Here is an 18,441-nt window from a genome sequence, read left to right on the forward strand (position 1 = left end):
AAACTTATATATATAAAAAAACAAAACAAAACAAAAGATAAACTTAAGTATGTAAGTCAGCCTACTTCAACAGTCCTACACTAGGAATCCTTGTAAATTCTTTGTTTGAGTCTACTTATGAACAGTCATTGTTCTATCTTAAAAGCAAGCAAAGGATACTAACATTGTACAGTATTTTCATCTATTTTCAGGAATGATAAACAGCAACAAAAAAGTCTGCACTGAATGGTTTTCTGAATTTGCATATGGAGAGGTTCAGATAGTCCAAGGATCGTGTGAATCCCTCTCTTTCATCAACTGCATGCAAGACTGCACACAGACCTATTTAACCAATGGAAGATAACACCACCCACTACTCAGGGTAGCTCCACAGGTAAATGAACCAAGCCACTTCAAGCACAAACTCAGACCCAACTCCTGTTTCATTGTATAAGCAGAAACTACTGTCAAGTGTGGAAAAAAAAACATTATGAGAGCTCAAAAATTACAGTCAGCTACTCCATCTTCTTATTCTAAAGTAGCTGAGAGCAAGCTGCTGATAATTAACTACAGTTTTGTGTTTTTTATGTTTGGGAAGTTTTGTGGCTTCTTGGTCTTGGGTGCTCAGCCATGCGGTAAGCCAGTGGTGCTGTCCGGGATACAGTTGGATGGACCCTCATCAGCCAGTGGTGGTCTCACCAAAGTGATGTTTGGTAGTTGAAGCGAATCTTCAAAAGGTATTTCAGGTTCACCTGAGCAACATCATACACAATATACCTGGAAGAATAGAAGTTAAGGAAAAGGCAGAAACCATATCACACATTGTCTGTGAAAAGATGGACCACACGGTCCTGGTCCACACCTGGAATCTCTATTGGACATCTTTTAATATGCGCTCACATTTCAATACCAAACAGGGAACAAAAAGTGTATTTATAATAATCACGAAATCAGACAAAATTATGGAAAATTGTGTGCATTCTGTGACACACACCCTGCCTTCTATCATTAACTTAAACTTAATAAAAATGTGTAATACACAGGCAGCCTGTGATCTGTCACACAGATGTTGAGGATTGATGAAGGATACTCGTTGTAAAGCAGACTTGTATCTTCAATGTTTGTACTGGTGCCTTTGCCCAAGGGAACTTCCACACCATCTAGGTTAACAGTGGCAGTTGGATTTGGAGCAGTTCTTCCCATACCTGTGTTGAGTAAAACAAAATCATGTCCAGATGGTTCCTTGCAAGAATGAACCTTGGTCATTTGAAGCAGTGTGTATAAAGGAAACGCTCTGACCAACATCTTAAAAAAGTTACGCTGTGAAAAGGTTTCAAAAATTTCTACTACATCTGACAAAAATACTGAATTTAAAATTTTTGAAGCTTGATGCTTGAATTACACATGTGGTGCTGCAGAGGAGTGTAATGGGAAAAATAAGAGAGAAAGACTTACCTTTCACACTGTGTTTGCCCTTTGGTAATTTTGTAATGTGAGTGGCTTTCTTCAGTTCATGCCTTTCAAAAGAACACAGAAAGAAGTGTCACAAACAGGTCATAGGCATATAAGATAATCAGGAAAAGAAAGGGAAATCTTCTTAGAGAGAGAACCATTTTTCACTCACATATTGCCAAGAGCAACCTCTGCAAGAAGGATCAGGCCTACAGGATCAGCCTGGGATGTGTGACAGTAGTTGGCACTCTTGGATACCATGTCAGCAAAGTATACACCTTTGCCAAACATGTAACCGGTCTGATGAAAAAATGATATCAATTACATATCTAAATGCCATGCTTGTTCTGAAATACTGGCAGGTGATATATCAACAAATTAAGGATGAGCATCTCTAATATGACAGCTGATAGCCCCAGGAATCAAAATACCCTTTAAAGCTGCACTTACTGCTTAGAAACACCAGATGGCAGTATCCTTCATTTGCACTTACCACTGGGGCTTCGGGTGGTGCTATACGTAAACCCTGAGACAGGATGCCAGCAAAGTTGGTGGTTCGGGAGCCGTGCCACAGGAGCTGGCGGTTGTGCAGGTCTTTGAAGGGGCGGTAACGCTGGTACTCGCCCTCTCTCACAACCTTAAAGATCTAAGACACAATAGGGGCCGTCCAAAATGAGTGCTGACCACATATGAGCACACTGGAATACATATGTGGAAGACACATTGCAGTACAACTTTCACACACAAATGCCATGCAAATACACTCGGTGTGAGCAGCTACTAAAGCACTGCTTCTTTCACTGACCCACAAATCAAGCGTGACCGATTTGTTCCTTACCTCATCGACCTCCAGTGTGTAAGTATTATGGGTAGCAGCATGAGTGTTTTTCACATACTGCCGAATGATCTCAGCCTCCTCCGATGCTTTATCGACCACCTATAAGATTAAAACGTGCATATTTGGCAGAATCCAAACTTATTACTATAAGGTTAGGTCACAGCATTGCAACACCTTATCTATGCAATCATTGTCAACAGCTCATTGAAAGTTTTCATTTCTTCTTTACAGCAGCACAAAAAGAGTTAAGAAGGGTTACCTCTATCTGAGTCTTGAGCTTCTCATAGTTGATGTCAATTGGATCCTTCTTGTTATCTTCAACTCCACCACGCAACAGGCTGTAGGCCACCTCAATGTCCAAAAGGTTATCCAGCATCTGGACTTTAGCCTGATCAATGGTGAGAATTAGGGATTACTCCAGAGTTTACATAGATACTCTGGAAATATACTCATGACTTAATCTATCACAGTCATTAGATTCAGTAACAAAGGTTTGGGTTACTTAGTAAAAAGTTTGAAAGGTTTTGAGCAGAACTTCCTGATTTAACATATTTCATGAGTCTATCCCCGTGAACAGTGTTATTCATGCCAGTGAAACAATAAAATTCAGATTATGACAGAGTCTTACCTGTATGTAGTCCAGGTTACTCAGCAGTGGGGGCTTCTTCATACCAAAATCATGAGGTATGAGTGTGTAGAAGCGATTGGACAGGTCTAAGATGGTGGATTCTGACGCATGGTCAGACACAGCCTGCAATAAAAACACAAGACTTGACTGAACATGACTTTAAACAGGACCGACATCAAAACAGTATTCTGGTGAAAACACTGGAAGTTAGTTCCACTATAAATAAGGCCACTATAAATTTTCATCTAACAGACTAGATATTGTTTAGACGTGTTGAGACTTGATGTAAACAATAACAGTGATTTGAAATTAACAAAAAATTGATAGTTTATGGATCATGAAGAATGCACAAAAATAGTGCCTTTACTGGCTTGCTGCTGTGTGACATGCAAAATTGTGGACCAAGCAGCTGAAACTTCCATAAACGTTTGCATTTATGAACTACTGAACAGGCTTTGCATGGGAGCAAAAAGGACACAGACCTGTTGCACTTCACTCAGGAGGGCGTAGGCACTCTGGATCTGTCTCTTACTCAGCTTCCCCAAAGGCATCTTCTGAAGGTCAATCTTTAGAAGAGAGAGTCACCACATTTCTCAGACATACATTCAGGCATATGAAGTCAAACTCAACCTGCAGCCCACAGATACTTCACTTATTAGTAACCCACTCTTTTTCTGGTCTTCTCCTTCTGAAGACTCACCACGCCGAAAAGAAGGACAAGGACACTTTAGTCTGTTCCTCATAATCTCTCAACTTCTCTCTCTCCCTCTCCTGTTGTTTTCCAGACTACTACATGGAACTATACCTAGTTCTTGATTAATTTCCACTGCCACTGTTCCACAGGTTACAAGAAATACCTGTCAGATTTTCTGTCCTGCTTCAGTCCTTCTCAACACCTAAACCAGTGTGAGTGTGACTACAGTGAGGGTGATGCCAATGTGACATGGTTGATGTCCTGATCAAAAAGATTTGAAGCCTTGTTGGTCTTGGTTATGTAAACTGTTTACTAATTACAAAGAACAATGAGTTTTGAGCAGGGATGGGTCATGATTTTTGAATTTTCAAAGAGTCATTAAATCATAAAAAAATCCATTAGTGAATACGACTATTGTCTTGTCTTAAAATATATATTTTCCACTGTTTTTACCAGCACCTGGTAGTAAGAAGAAGAAGGTGGTGTTACCAGAGCCCAGCTACATATTTATTGGTTTGTTCATATAATTTATATTTATTTACATTTTAAAAATAAATGAAAATAATATTTCAATTTAGTTTTGAACAAAAGGCTGTTTTTTAATTTATCATTTGTTTTATAAGTTGTTGTGTTGGTGTTACAAGTTCATAAGTTGTGTGGTGTTATACTGTGTTGAAATAAATTAACAAAATGTTCAATCTCCTTGCTGGTTGTTCCGACACATTCAGAATCATTACTACTTTTTCCATTAGCATTGTCGTTAACAGGTGGCTCACTTTGCGCGTGCACTTGTAAAATTGATATTTTAAAGGCTCATTATTACAGTTTTGAATTTCTCTGTAATGTAGCATAGTGTTAACAATGTTACTTATAACATTCTTTTACGACCCTGGAACTCAAACCATTTTGTGATGCCTCAAAAAATATATATTTAAATGATTAATTTAATATCAGAAACGTGCGACAACTAGTCGACTATTGGCTTGAGCTAACGACTATTAGTTGGCTAGGAAAGTCTTTGGTCGGGGGCAGCCGTACCCTTTTGGAGACCATTGGAAAATATGTGTCCATAATTATAAGGGATACCAGCACTGGCACAACTGCCCACTTCATAAGATACAGTACATTTTCACTGATCAATATTGCCCTATCCTTTAACAGAAGGATTCCTTGTTCTTCCAAAGGGGATGGCACATAGCTAAAGAACAACAAGAACTTGGAATTGTGAAAAATATTTGGGGGGGGGGGGGGGGGGGGGGGGGGCAACTTGTAAATAGCACCCTCATACCAAGCTCTTGTTTGTCTTGCAAATAAATCGCAAACCAGGTCACCAGACTGTTGGGATCCACCTCTGGAGTCTGGTTGTAATTCCATGTGGAAGTGGGGAAGAACAGCATTATTCATTGTTGAATTATTCTGCAAAAAAAGTAACAAAGAGGCCACAAAACACACCTCAAACTCCACCATGGCCTTCTTCATGCTCTCCACATCAAAGATCATTCTGATGAGCTCTTGGACTGGTTTGGCCAGCTGAGATTTAGTACCAGCACTGGCCGTAAGCTTCTTCACAGCTTCCTCATCCTGAGAAAACAAGAGCAGTGAATTCTCGTTTGGTTTACAGCAGATCGCGTTCTCTTTTAAGCGATACAACATCAGCTTTCAAACATACATTTTGAAAAGCGCTCCCAACAAAACACTCTAAACATGAACTACTGAACCATTTGGAAGAATGGCCAGCACACATAAGATTCGATTTTCAAATTCATGTAATTTCCCATGAGTTACATAGTTATGTACTGACCTGTCCATAGTCGATTTCTAAGGGGTAAAATTTGTTGGGGTATTTGGTGAAAACAGTGGTATCCCATGTATTCCCCGTCTTCTCCGCATACACAGTACAGAAGTTATCCATGGCAGAGGCTTTGTCAAAAAACTTGTCGAGTTTGTTTCCTCCAATCGTGGTGCCCACACGACCCCAGGATCTGAAGACCCAGTACCTGAGGAGGATTAAGAAATACAACATTCTAAACTGACATGGACAAGTGGTCGTGTTTATCTAGGAACTAAGACAATCCAAGGGAAAAAAAAATTATTTTCATAAAGATGCAACACTGAATCCATTACTTGTTAGAACTTCCTTAAAAAACCTTCAGGACCAAAAATATACAAAAATTAGGTAATGTCAGAGTATAATAGAAGTACATGAAAGATATAAGTAATGTCTAGGGTGGGAGGGGGTGGTCTCACCGTTTCTGTACATCATCCTCCAGTAGCTGGAGCTTGTAATAGGAGTTTGTTCCCCTGACGATGTCCACCAGACCCAGCGTGGCACTGAATATTTTACCGTTTTGCTCTAACACATGAGCACAGTTCTCCAGACCTGTGACACAGATACAGAGGATTATGGTTGGATCTACTCACTCCCTTCAGATAGATCAGTTCAAACCTACAGACACCCACAAAACATTAAACTCTTCCAACCAACCTGAATCTGGATCGACGGCTGCCCCTCCCTTGACAGTCAGTTTCATTTTCTTGGATTTGTTGCCACCTATAAATTAGAAACAGTTTATTATATTTACTATTTTCAAATATATATTTTTTTATTTCACAAATGTATGTGCATATCATACACTGAGAGTATATCTTATACACTGAGTATAAGATACAGAATGTAAGGATTAACTACTGATTTGAAGTCTTTATCGATAAGATTTTGAGGTTGTGCAAAGATTAACCAACTATAACTTGTTTAAATATGCTGCATGGTAAATTCTGACATTTAAAAATGTTGAAGGATAAATTTGGACACTCTCAAAAGTTACAAGATATGTCTCATCTGTGATTAATTACCACTACCTTCCTCCTCCTTGACTCTGCCTGCGCTCTTTGAGGCAGTGGCTCCAGTGGATTTGGAGGCCACAGATGCAGCCTGGGCCTCGACTTTGACCTCAGCCCCCCAGGGAGAGATGCCGTGCAGAGAAATGAGCTCTTGAAGGGCCTTGCCGGAGGACTTGATGTCAGTGAGGAACTCCTCAGACACAACACGTACACCAGCCTCTTTCACCTCCTCCATCTTCTTGCTCATCTTCTCAACCTCCTCTGAGATAGGACACACACACACACACACACAGTCACAGTTCAATATAAAACACACAAGAACACACACTCACACACAAGAAAATAGTATATACAGACACTCACACATAACAGTAATGAAGTCCAGCGTATACCATGCTCTCTTGAGATATCTTTGTTCCATGCAGGAGTCATCATTAAAGCTAAGTCACACATCATGACAAAGGCAACCACGCTTACATACATTCACAGCTGATCCCTCTTTGAGCAATCAGTGTATGACGAGTAAACATACAAAACAGCATGGGAACAGAATCACTCACTTTTGGTGCTGAGACAGAGAGTTGCCTTGCTGGCAGTGCCTGTGATTTTGCCTCCCAGCTCCTCCACCGCAGCTTTGAGCTCATCTTTGTTCTTTGTAAGCTTTCCCAGTGCCAGCAGCTTAAGTCCAGTAAGTGGTTTATCTGCTCAGGCAAGGGTGTAATTTTCAGTTTTAAGAACCGGTGGGAGAGGGATTGGCATCAATGGATTCCTAGATTTAGGCTCTTTTGGGGAGATCAAAGCCACAACCTTCCAAAAGTTTTTCCCTTGTACACTAAGAATGATTCAAAAGCATCTACAGAAACAAGAACAAGCTTAATATCCAGAGAGAACAAAAAGAGTCTGAGCTCTGAAGTACATGTTCTCTAGGGTGCAATTTTAAAAGCAAAGGAATACACCTCAACATCCTGAGGCTTACATTATTCATTTGTTTATATAATGATTTATCAGGAACACATCTGATCACCAGATACCAACATTTGGTCCCCAGATACAATACAACTGATCTGGTTTATATTACTCAAATGTAATGTAACTGGGAAAACACACTGACCTGCAGGTGCAGACTCAGGTAAGGCTTTGCTGGGAGCACTGGAGGCACTGGGAGCAGCAGCAGCACTGGTGGTGGTTGGGGGAGGGGGAGCAGCTTTGGGGAACACACGGTCTTGTCGCTTGAACTTAAACTTCTTTAGGAAGGGGACCTCGTGAAACTCCTACAGTTGGGATGACAAATCAGCTTTTTGACGTATGATGTTAAAAGAAACTCACTTTACAGAAAGAAGCAATGCGCAGTCAGTGCACACTCAATACATATTCAATGCATATCCAAGCCTAGCAACTAGGGGTGTAACGGTATGTGTATTCGTCCTGAAACGTCATGGTACACTTGTGACAATTCGGTGCATGCAGTCATACGCGGTAGCCTAAGTGTGAAGACTGATGAACGTAATGTGGAACCAAATTTGAGTTTGAAGTGAGCCTGTCAGATATCGGTCAAATATTACGATGGAAATTTTCTGTAGTAGACTGTCATTGTTTACTGATACATTTGCAGTACGAAGTAAACCGTATTTCTTTATGGTTAATCACAACTGAAACAGCAATGGCAATGCCGGTTGTCAATAGCCTACGATACACACTGATGCATATCCAAACTAAGTCTGTCAGATATCTGTGTTTTTCAGCACAGGATTTGGGCTACCTGGCAATCAAGCAGTCTAGACACATGTAAGTGAATAACAACAACATGAAAATAAGGCTATTGCTTTACAGCACCATGGAAAAGTAAGGCTAAAGGTCACAACAGCTGTTTTAGAAAGTGTTTGATGACTTTTGATTAGATTATTTCAATCCTTTTTTATAGTTGGTTTGTTCTCTTCTCCCAAAGATTTGGGATCTGATTGTGGTACAAACATATGACGACACAGGTTTTGAAGGACCTTATGCCCTTGTTTAACAGCACATTGTAGCAAGAAGTAAACCACAAGTAAACCCCCATAGGAGGGTATACTTCTCCAGTTGTCATTACCTATCAAAACAAATGCAGTGGGTGAATCTGGACCTCATCCAGAGCCAAAGCAATTTTTGCATGCAAGATATCAAAAAGGACCTACTTTTGGAGTGACCCAGTCTTTACGGTCAGGCTTCTGGGTTTTGAAGACACACTTGGTCCAAGCAGAAATGTCTCCAGTGCAGTAGTAGGCATCACTCTTAAACACCAACTGCCCTTTGCATGTTTCGCAACGTTTCAAAGCTCCAAAGGCCATGCAGTCTGATAGACTATCCACAATCTGTCAACCACATAAATACACACATGAATATGTTGCAGGGATTAAGAGAGCTCCATAATGGCTGAAGTAAATTCTGTACATAAACGGTGCACTTTATTTGCCAAGTCACAATCTGCTAGTTCAGTGCAAGGGGGAAAAAAAACCCTTTCCTCACAGTCAGACACAGTTACCTTCAAGATGGTTGGTTTGTGGTTTGTCATAAGAAGATGGATTCAGGCATTTATACACATAAACCCTCGACACAGACCCCATCAGACACTTCTTTTAACAGGTTTTTTAATGATGACCAAAGGAAAGAGGTGTGGCCTTACGTTGGACTCTCCGGAAGGCACCTCCTGCCCATTAGCGATGAGCAGCTCTTTCATGTCATTGATCGAGCAAAATTTCTTCAGTTTGTCTTTAATTCCCCAGATCAGTTGGCTCTGCTCCTATAAACCAGACAAAGACACAATGGGAGCAATATAATCGAGTTTGGGTAAAACGTAAATTTGTTGACATGAGACATTTGTTGTGAGATGACAAATAAAGAGACGCCTACCTTCAGCTGTGCCTCCAGGCGTTTCTGCTCTTCATCCTCTTTCTTCTGTTTCTTAGACACTGCTTCTCCATCAACTTCATCTGCCTTACGCTTCCTGAGAAAGTCAAACAGAATGAGTCAGTAATAGCACAAATTAATGAAATGAAAAAAGAAGTCACCATGGATATCTTGCCATGTCTCATATTGAGATTTAAGAAAAAAAAGAACATTCATTGTCAGTAAACCCCTTATATAAAAATATACTAAGAGGTTGATCATTAAACCACTAATCAAAAGCAAATACAAAGCTGTAACACCTAACACACTAATTGCAGAGTATTTCCGGAGCTCTATTTGTAATGAAGAGATAAGAATAAAAAAATGAAAACGACTAAATAGGACTTGCTGCGTGTTTCTTTTTTCCCCCCAACCTGAAAGTAAATATCTGTCAGCCTGGGCTTCGATGGGAAATTCTATGAAAGCAACAACTGACTTCCTTGTTGGTTTTGGACAGGGGTTATTTCAGGTGAGGCTCACAATTGGGTTAACAGATGACTATGGTATACAAGGTCAAAATACTATATTTTGAGGAGTCCCATCGCGGTTGACCGCAAACATGAAGACGAAGTGTCATAAGTACTTACAAATGTTTCAGAACACAAGCTAAAGTATATTCATAAGTTCCTCAGTTCTATGATCTTAAAACTTTAAAGAAAGATGTGTAATGTGGTGCTGTGACCTGAAATGCAGCCTACAGAGGGCGAGAGCCAAAGCCAAGGCTGAGTAAATAACACAGCCACCTCATTTATCAGAGGAACTCATTAGGACCCCATAAGTCATCTGAGACAGGTTCATGTTGGCACATGCTCCTCTATCCCAGGGTTCATTAGAACTAAAGCAATTCATTAATCACCTCTCCATCGAGGAAACACTGGTGGGACCTGTCCCATTGCCAGTGTGACCCTCCACCCCACCCCAGCTGTCCCCAAACAGCCCCTCTATCACGCAAACAGAGCCGCGCCTGGGCCACGACGGTCACCAGAGGAGACGTGGACAGAATAAAAAAAAAAAACAAACAGCTCTAAAAAAAAAAAAACACAGGAAGGAAACTCATATAAAAAGACGACTTTTCAACCATTGTGTACATAATTTAGGTATCTGAAGAGGACAGTCCATGTCCGTGGCTTAGTTGAGAAGATATTTCATATTTTGTCGGACAGTAGCATCAAAGAGCAAGGGATGGCTTTCCTTTCTTTTAGGTTTCATGAACCTGAAGACTTCTGGAGGATTATGACATGAAGATCCATCACCAAAAGGGTGCTGAGTATCTCTGGACACTTTTATTCTACTAACAATCTTTTTGCTTGTTTGTTTTTGAGGCAAAAATCCAGTAAGTGTAAGTTTTCAATATATTTTAAAATCAACACAAACCAGTGTCATGTATGGGAAGAAACTGAACACCTGATAGATTGATAGATTTTGCTAGCAACTACTGTGTAATACATGGATTGATGCAAGTGTATTTACAGAAAAGGGCAAATTTTAAGAGAAACTGACCAAGTCATCATTTCATAGCCTATACTACATTTCAGCAAAAAGGGCATTTCAAGGTGATGACAAAACTTGAAAAGAGAGAAACAACTCAAGGGCTTCACAGGAATAACTATATCAACGATACAAATTTATCTGACTACTCTGTTTGACTTCCATCTTCAGAGAATGAACGGGAGCATCTCCAATTTTACATTCTCACCCACTTACCACTATGCCAACACCACAATTCTCAACATCACCTCTTCTGAAAACACCACCCTATTCGGCACCACCTATGACACCATCATCCCCTTGGAGGTCACGAAGCCACCACTCCACAGCAACCCAATCTTCCCCACCACCACCACCACCACAACCAGTCCCCCTCCTGCCGATCTGATCGTGTCCATAAATCTGCCCTACATGCTGGCTGAGCTGGTCATTGCTGCTCTCTCCACTGTGGGAAACGTCCTTGTTTGTGTTGCCGTGGGGATGAACAGGAAGCTCCGCACGGTCACTAACTACTTCTTGGTATCGTTAGCGGTGGCGGACATCTGTGTGGGCGCTTTGGCCATTCCCTGCGCCATCATGACGGACTTAGGAATCCCACGGCACAACTTCTACCTATGTGTGCTCATGTTGTCTGTGCTTATCATGCTAACCCAGAGCTCCATCTTCAGCCTGCTGGCTGTGGCTGTGGAGCGCTACGTAGCCATCTTCATGCCGTTCAAGTACCACAGTTTAATGACACCTCGCAAAGCCATACTGATTATACTCATCACCTGGGTGTTGGCATTTCTCATTGGTCTGGTCCCATTAATGGGGTGGCACAAGACCCCACCTGAATCTGGCTATTGCTTCTTTGTGTTTGTGGTGGACATGACCTACATGGTGTACTTCAACTTTTTCGGCTGCGTTCTGACACCACTGGTGGTGATGTTCCTGATCTACGCTCAGATCTTTGTGACGGTGAAGCGACAGATGAGGCGGATTGCGTCGGAGAGGGGCTGGATGACCAATGGCGAAAAGGCGGGGGCAACGGCCAAAATCAAGAGGGAAATGAAAACTGCCACTTCGCTTTTCCTCGTCCTTTTCCTTTTCACCGTTTGCTGGATCCCACTACATATCATCAACTGCTTTCTCCTGCTGTGTCCAACCTGCCCTGTGCCCCTTCCTCTCCTCCTCGCAGCCATCATTCTCTCCCACGCCAACTCGGCTGTCAACCCTTTCCTCTATGCTTACAAGATGAAGACCTTCCGGGTGGCCTTTAAGTCCATTTTCCTCTGTTGCAGAGGCTTAGGGGATGGAGAGGAAGCACAGGAAGAGGCAGGAGGCACCACGACCCACAAGTCCTGAACTCTGAGACTGTTAACACATCCTTAATGCTTCACACCAAAAAGCACAGTTCAAATGATTGTATCGCCACCTAAAAGGGGAACCCAATATACAAGATTACCATTAAAAAGGACAGTTAGAACAGCTACTCAGAAGCAATGACTTAAATGTTTATTGAGGCTATCTACTTTAGATTCAATAAATGTCTATCCTAAGAAACTGTTTTCGGGTGTGGAAAGGTCTAGTAACATTTCTTTGACACAAATCATATAGCACATGATGTTGAATTCTGTACAGTCTTGCAGAGTGATCCTAATTTTGGTGTTCTATTTTTATGAGTTATCTGCACACTAAGAATAGACTTGGTGTGATATCGACACCTCTCAACACCCAATTACAACACTAACTGGGCATGTTTATTCACTCATATGTTTTTGTTAATATATAAGCCCAGACAAAATGTATGCACATGATAAACATTCACTCATGCAGATCTCTGTTTTTTTTTTTTTTTGCTTGCATTTGAAACACTAGATTGTGACCAAATGGTCTGTAAATGGAAACAGTTTGTTGGAATGTTGAAACACAAGTTAAACAAGGTAAAGAAACAAATACAACTTTTGTTGATGTAAACTGACTAAATCCGGTGGTGATGTATCTACCACTGTCAGTTACCAAAGGAACCCAGCTTCTGCTTATCCTCCTAATCATGTGCTGCAGACAAAACACTATTGTTTTCCTCACTTTCTGTAATTTAGGCAGAACCCTTGATTGTTCAGTAATTTGTTAGTTAAACCGATGTATGGTAATACCGTTAATATGTATTGTAATTACTTTAAAAATAAAAGACAAAAATTCTTCAACATGACTGTAAAGATACAAGGTCAATAAACTTCAATGATGTTGCATTTGACGCATAAAAACAATACATTACAAGAATGAAATTGATGAATGAAGATTGCATACCCATATTCTACAGAAATGTTTGTACACAATTCGAGTCCAAACTGCATCTGAAATGCTTTCATTAGCTACTGAATTTACCTCAAAATGAATGGGTCTCTAACAGTATTCGAGCAATTTCCAGGTTCACAGATTCTGAATGAAAGCCTTTTAGTGTTTACACTGAGCCTAAAAGCTGGATATGGATAACTTGGATATGTGTAAATACATTATTCGTAATTAAACATTAATTAATCATCATGCCACTGTCACATCTGGTAATAAATGAGGGAACAAACACGACCATAAGTTGCTGGAAATTTTACAAAAACACACAGTAAACATTAAAAAAATGATGTGAGCTAATTACCCACAAAGGGAGATCATTTAACCTCACCTGAACAGACAACATATTTAATTAGCACTATCTCCGCGGGAGGTCACCACGCTCCACATGGCACTCACCCTTCACTCTTGACAGCAGGCAGTCTTTTCTTTAACTCCTCTTTGTCCTCAGCCCGCAGAGCAGCGAAGCCTTTGAGTTGAGCAGCGCTGTACTCGGGCTTAAAGGCCAGCTCCTCCCGACGACTCACAAAACAGCCCATGTGGTACCAACGGTCTATCAGACCCAGCTGAGGCTTCTCTGGGTCCACAGCCTTCTTGGACACTCGGATCTGGTCCTGATGTTAAAATCAGTGATTAAAAAACTTCAGAAAATGTCCACTCCTCTGCTGGTCATTCTAAATATGCTGCATAGAAGGATATTTTTTGGTCACACTACATACTAGAAATATTTCAAAACCTGCCTCGTGACAGAGTGATATGCTGAGATGTGAACGTGTATACGTAAAAGAAGTAAAATTAAATGAACCAAATAAATAAATAAATAAATAAATAAATAAAAAGCATCCATGTACCTTCTCAATTTTCTGCTCACAGCCCTTACAGGTGCTCCTGTTGGATTTAGCGTACTCCACTGCAAAGTCATTCAGGGTCTTCTCCCCTTTAGCTCCTGCTTTCGGGCCCCCTTTTCCTTTTGAATCAAAGGAAAACACCAGAGTTGGAACATGTACCTTTAGAACTTCATGACTCAACACGTGGCATCATGGGACATGTTGAATTTTTTATTTTAATGCAGACAGACAAACACATAGCTGGCAAACCTCAAGCCAGATAATGACACAGTACGAAATGGACACATCTGCAAAAAGTAAAATACACTGGCTTCATCGTAACATGCAGTTTGATTTGAAAAGGCATGATTAATAAGACACATTTTCTTTTCTCTTAATTTAACATACTCCAGCAGTCATAACATTAATCAACAAGTTACGCTAATCCAAAAAGACTGTTATAAGTATGAAGGTAATCCTTAATATTGCTGTTGGGCCATACGCTTATAAGATGTCTGTAAGAACAAGCAAGAGCAGGACTAAATCTGGGTTGTGTTAGCTTTATTTTCTAAGATTATGATAAGAATAGAATTGTTTTCATGGAGATCAAGCCATTCCTGGTCAAACTATTAAAATAATTTGTGAGTTATAAGGTGGGAGAAAAGTCATCACACTGGAGTATAGCAGAGGTTTACAGAGGACCCTTTCATTTAAAATGTTAAGCCTACAGCAGTGACGCTGATTTGCTGTATAATGTAATAATTAAAGCCCTGATTATATTAAAAGCGATTAAACCTAAATTCAATATAAAACGCAGTCACCTCCTGTTGCACCTCCACCCTCAATGGCTTTCTTAACCTTCTCTTGATCCTCCCAGCGGAGGTCTGAAAATCCAGCGATGTCACTGGAGGACTGGACAGATGCCCGGAGCCAGAAGCAAGAGAAGTGATGCCAATGAGGCACTTTACCATCAAACATGGGAGACTGGGGGAAAAGAGGGAGAGAAGATTTGTGTTTAGGCAGGAGTGGACCAATCTCTAACTCTCTCTAAATCTCTAACTAATCTGTAATCTCTAAATAACACAGCAGGGAACAGCCTCTTGAACTGGGTAACCAATGAATTTTTCAGTGTGCAAGGTGTTCAGTAGTATGATTCAATGGTATCAGTTTGCTTTTAAAAAATCACCTATTACCTTACTATCATGTTTACAGACACAAGTAGTAATAGAATAAGTCCTAAAAGGTCAAAGAAGTGGGGAGAGGTACAATTCATGGAAGGTACAATAAACTGAGGTAAAGAGTACAACAATATAATACATGAGGATCTTCTTCCTTCAGTGAATTATGATGGTAGGTGAATAAAAGGTAATCAACATGCTCAAATGAAGAAAAATGTACTTTGCACCGATGACGACATCTCCATATTTGGACATGTGTATTGAAAGCAGTTGTTTCCACAGAATAAGCAATTCACATCCTATTACAGTAATGGTCATGGATGAAAATAGTGGCCAGTGACTGCTGTCCATTAATTTGGCTACTTATGGTATGAGGAAAAAAACATCATTGACTTTAAGAGAGGGGTGACTATCAGGGAATGTTTAGTAGGAACTTCACTGATGAACTTGCTTATGTTTCATGAGGAACAGGGGTGATGTTGACATGCATGTCTGAGGGAATGAAATTATAATTAGTTACAGTAAATTGTGTCTGGGCATTTATACAGGGGTTCTCCTTGACCATAATCTCCAAGAACTGATTTGAGATGGAAGACAAAATAGACAAACGACTCTGACTTCAAATATCAATCTAGAGTTTAACCAGGCAGCTTTGTCAACAGCAGCCTGTTGGGGATTTCACACTGATACAACAGATGGGGTTGGGGGCAATGCATACGTCTTAAAATGCCTCTGTGACTAATGTTGTGCAAAGAAGAGAAGCAGCAGTTTACTGAGCGGTGGAAAACCCATGTGGCAAGTCATCCTTCACGGTCGGGTGTCTAAGTGGCACACGCCAAGTGCTTGTTTCCGCACAACGAAGAGGTTTGGCTCTGTTGCCTGTGCTGTGGTGTAGGGTATATTCTCCTGGCACGGTTTATGGCCACTAAACCCACAACCACTGAACACAAAGCCATCCGGAATGACCATCTTTATCCTGTCCAGATGGAATTTCTCGCGGAAGAATGCTGTCGCATCCCCCAGAAGCATTCAGGACACTTACCAAATCTGGGGGTGGGGGCACTGAAACACGTAGTTACGTTTTGACTCAGTTCTCTGTTAAGGCTATGAGATACCTGCCTCATTCTCTCATACAAATGCGCCGACGGATTCAAAGAAAAGTTGCCTTCATTCAGTCAAGGCTAAGTCAATCAGTAGCCATTTAAACGCCCCCCCCCCCCCCCATTCACGGGCCTCAGACAAATTCTAAGGAATGAAGGTGCCGACTCTCAAATCTAGTGTAAATTAGAACCCAGACAATTCTATGTCGATCGGCAAATTTCGAATGCAAAAGATTCTAGAAGGAAATTCAGGAAAATATCTCTGCTTTCAGTTTTCACGTAAACAAAAAGTCCCTACCTGCACCATAATGGCCATTCGTAGCGAGTCCTTCGCAATGTTTTCCTTGCATTTCTTGCAAGATGCACGTCCACTTTTTGCATATTCAGCTCTGTATAGCTTGTCGTCCACTGCATCCGCCATATCTGCACACAGCTGAAATAGAAATAAATTTACAGACTGACGTCTAACTTGCTAACAATCACAACGTATTTTCGCCCCGCGTGCAGCAGTACCCGCGCAGAATCACAGGCGTAGCCAATCAAAAGGCAAACCGGAACGAGAACCTCAGACTAATACAATCAAACACAGAGTCGGCAATTTCACAAGGCGTAGTTGGGCTTCGCAGGAATAAATTCAAATTGTTTTTTATTTGTTTGTTTGTTTGTTTTTTTCATTTGGAGTTTGGCACCAACTTCGATATGGATTCTTATAAAGCACATTTAAAATGTGTGTAGGAAATAATTATATAAAACGAAGTAATGCTACAACTTGTGACCAAGTGTACTAGGCGAGTATAAATTCCAGCTGTTCCTAGGGAAGTACAGTGTTTAGTACTACTGAATGATGTGGAGTGGCTACCCGATTTATTCCTGAAAGCATGTACAAGTATGCACAGCATCGAAAATACACGGTGTTTATTGGCGCCGGCGTAAACGTCCACTAGATGGAGCACTTTAACTAAATTACCACCCAGTCCTGTAGTTTCTATCGCTGTTTCGACCTATGAGATTTTAAGGTATATTACATGTTCTGTAGTTTCTGTCTCTGTCTGTGTCTCAAATTATGAGATTTATCCTTTTCTCTTTGATCTGAAGTTGTGGATCTTTTGTACTGTTTATGTTCAGTAGGGTTAAGTACCAAGTAGTCCAGAGAAATAGATAAAGTGACATATTTCTACATATTTAATAACTCCAAAACCCTCTCACAATAAAGATTTCCTGAGCTGTAGGTGCAGGAGCAATGATGCAAGACAATATTTTGTTCTGTCAAAATTTTATTTACCAAAAACTTATTCACCATTATCAAGTTTGATCATGTTATGAAAATAAACATTTACTGGAAAATACAATATATGACCATGGCTTGATACATCCTGACAAAAATAGGAACTACAGCAATCAGTGATAAATACAAATGAATGGATAAATATGTTCCATATAAATACATATGTCTGTAGGTGGTGTGGATGAGTACAAAACTTTTGCACTCATACCCCCTCACCTTAACTACACCAGGTATATTCCAAGGCAACAAAATGGGTGTTGAAATTGTATTTTGACACTGATGTTGATTTTGATTTGACAGACAGTTACATCATGCTCATATAAAATATTAAAAATAATCTACTGAATTTGTAAATGAGGTTAAATTCCCAAAGATTCTGCAAAAAAAAAAATAAAAGGAAATGCATAAAATCACTATCTCATAATTATTACATATTTCCCTAGTATCATCCTTTTTCCAAGAAGTACTTCTAACTCAAGTCCAAGATTTCCAACAGGAATATATTCATTTTTGTACTGACTACTGAAATATAGGGCTATATATTTTGGTTGTTTTTGTGAAAATGAAGATGGCATGTAGAGTTAGCCTCCAGACTAAATAGATAATGCTAAACGAAATCTCATTTGTCTTGTGAGCCCTGCCAATATTAAAATATGACCCCGTTTTATTTTTGTTTGTTTTGTTTTGTTTTGTATTTTGAGGCTTAAGACATTCTTTTATAATTTGACAACAAAACAAAATCAAAATATTCTAAAAATGACTGTAATTACAAAATATACTGTATATTACAAATAGAATCAAATTACTTTGTAGAAATAAGTGAATAACACAGAAGACAACAAAAAAGTACATTTGAAGTAATTTAGCAAAACAAGATA

The 18,441-nt window shown here is 40.1% G+C and overlaps 2 protein-coding genes across 2 annotated transcripts; one reads left to right on the plus strand and one right to left on the minus strand.

The window, feature by feature from the left end:
• Window positions 1-70: 70 nt before the first annotated feature.
• parp1 (poly (ADP-ribose) polymerase 1) lies at window positions 71-16,704 on the minus strand. The gene is made up of 23 exons (XM_030771071.1): window positions 16,577-16,704; window positions 14,822-14,984; window positions 14,025-14,140; window positions 13,573-13,787; window positions 9,319-9,412; window positions 9,092-9,208; window positions 8,604-8,780; window positions 7,544-7,703; window positions 6,993-7,136; window positions 6,451-6,693; window positions 6,077-6,142; window positions 5,839-5,971; window positions 5,393-5,588; window positions 5,044-5,172; window positions 3,380-3,463; window positions 2,898-3,020; window positions 2,529-2,657; window positions 2,270-2,368; window positions 1,925-2,077; window positions 1,604-1,731; window positions 1,435-1,496; window positions 1,070-1,184; window positions 71-756 (listed from the first exon to the last, which is right to left on the minus strand). Exons 1-23 carry the CDS (start codon window positions 16,697-16,699, stop codon window positions 675-677), a joined length of 3,051 nt encoding a protein of 1,016 aa, XP_030626931.1. The 5' UTR covers window positions 16,700-16,704; the 3' UTR covers window positions 71-674.
• On the plus strand, window positions 11,017-12,186 carry LOC115809153 (adenosine receptor A1). The gene has a single exon (XM_075353558.1). The coding sequence runs from the start codon at window positions 11,017-11,019 to the stop codon at window positions 12,184-12,186; it is 1,170 nt and encodes a 389-aa protein (XP_075209673.1).
• Window positions 16,705-18,441: the final 1,737 nt, after the last annotated feature.

The sequence above is a fragment of the Chanos chanos genome, chromosome 4 (genome assembly GCF_902362185.1).
Source record: "Chanos chanos chromosome 4, fChaCha1.1, whole genome shotgun sequence".
Lineage (NCBI taxonomy): Eukaryota > Metazoa > Chordata > Actinopteri > Gonorynchiformes > Chanidae > Chanos > Chanos chanos.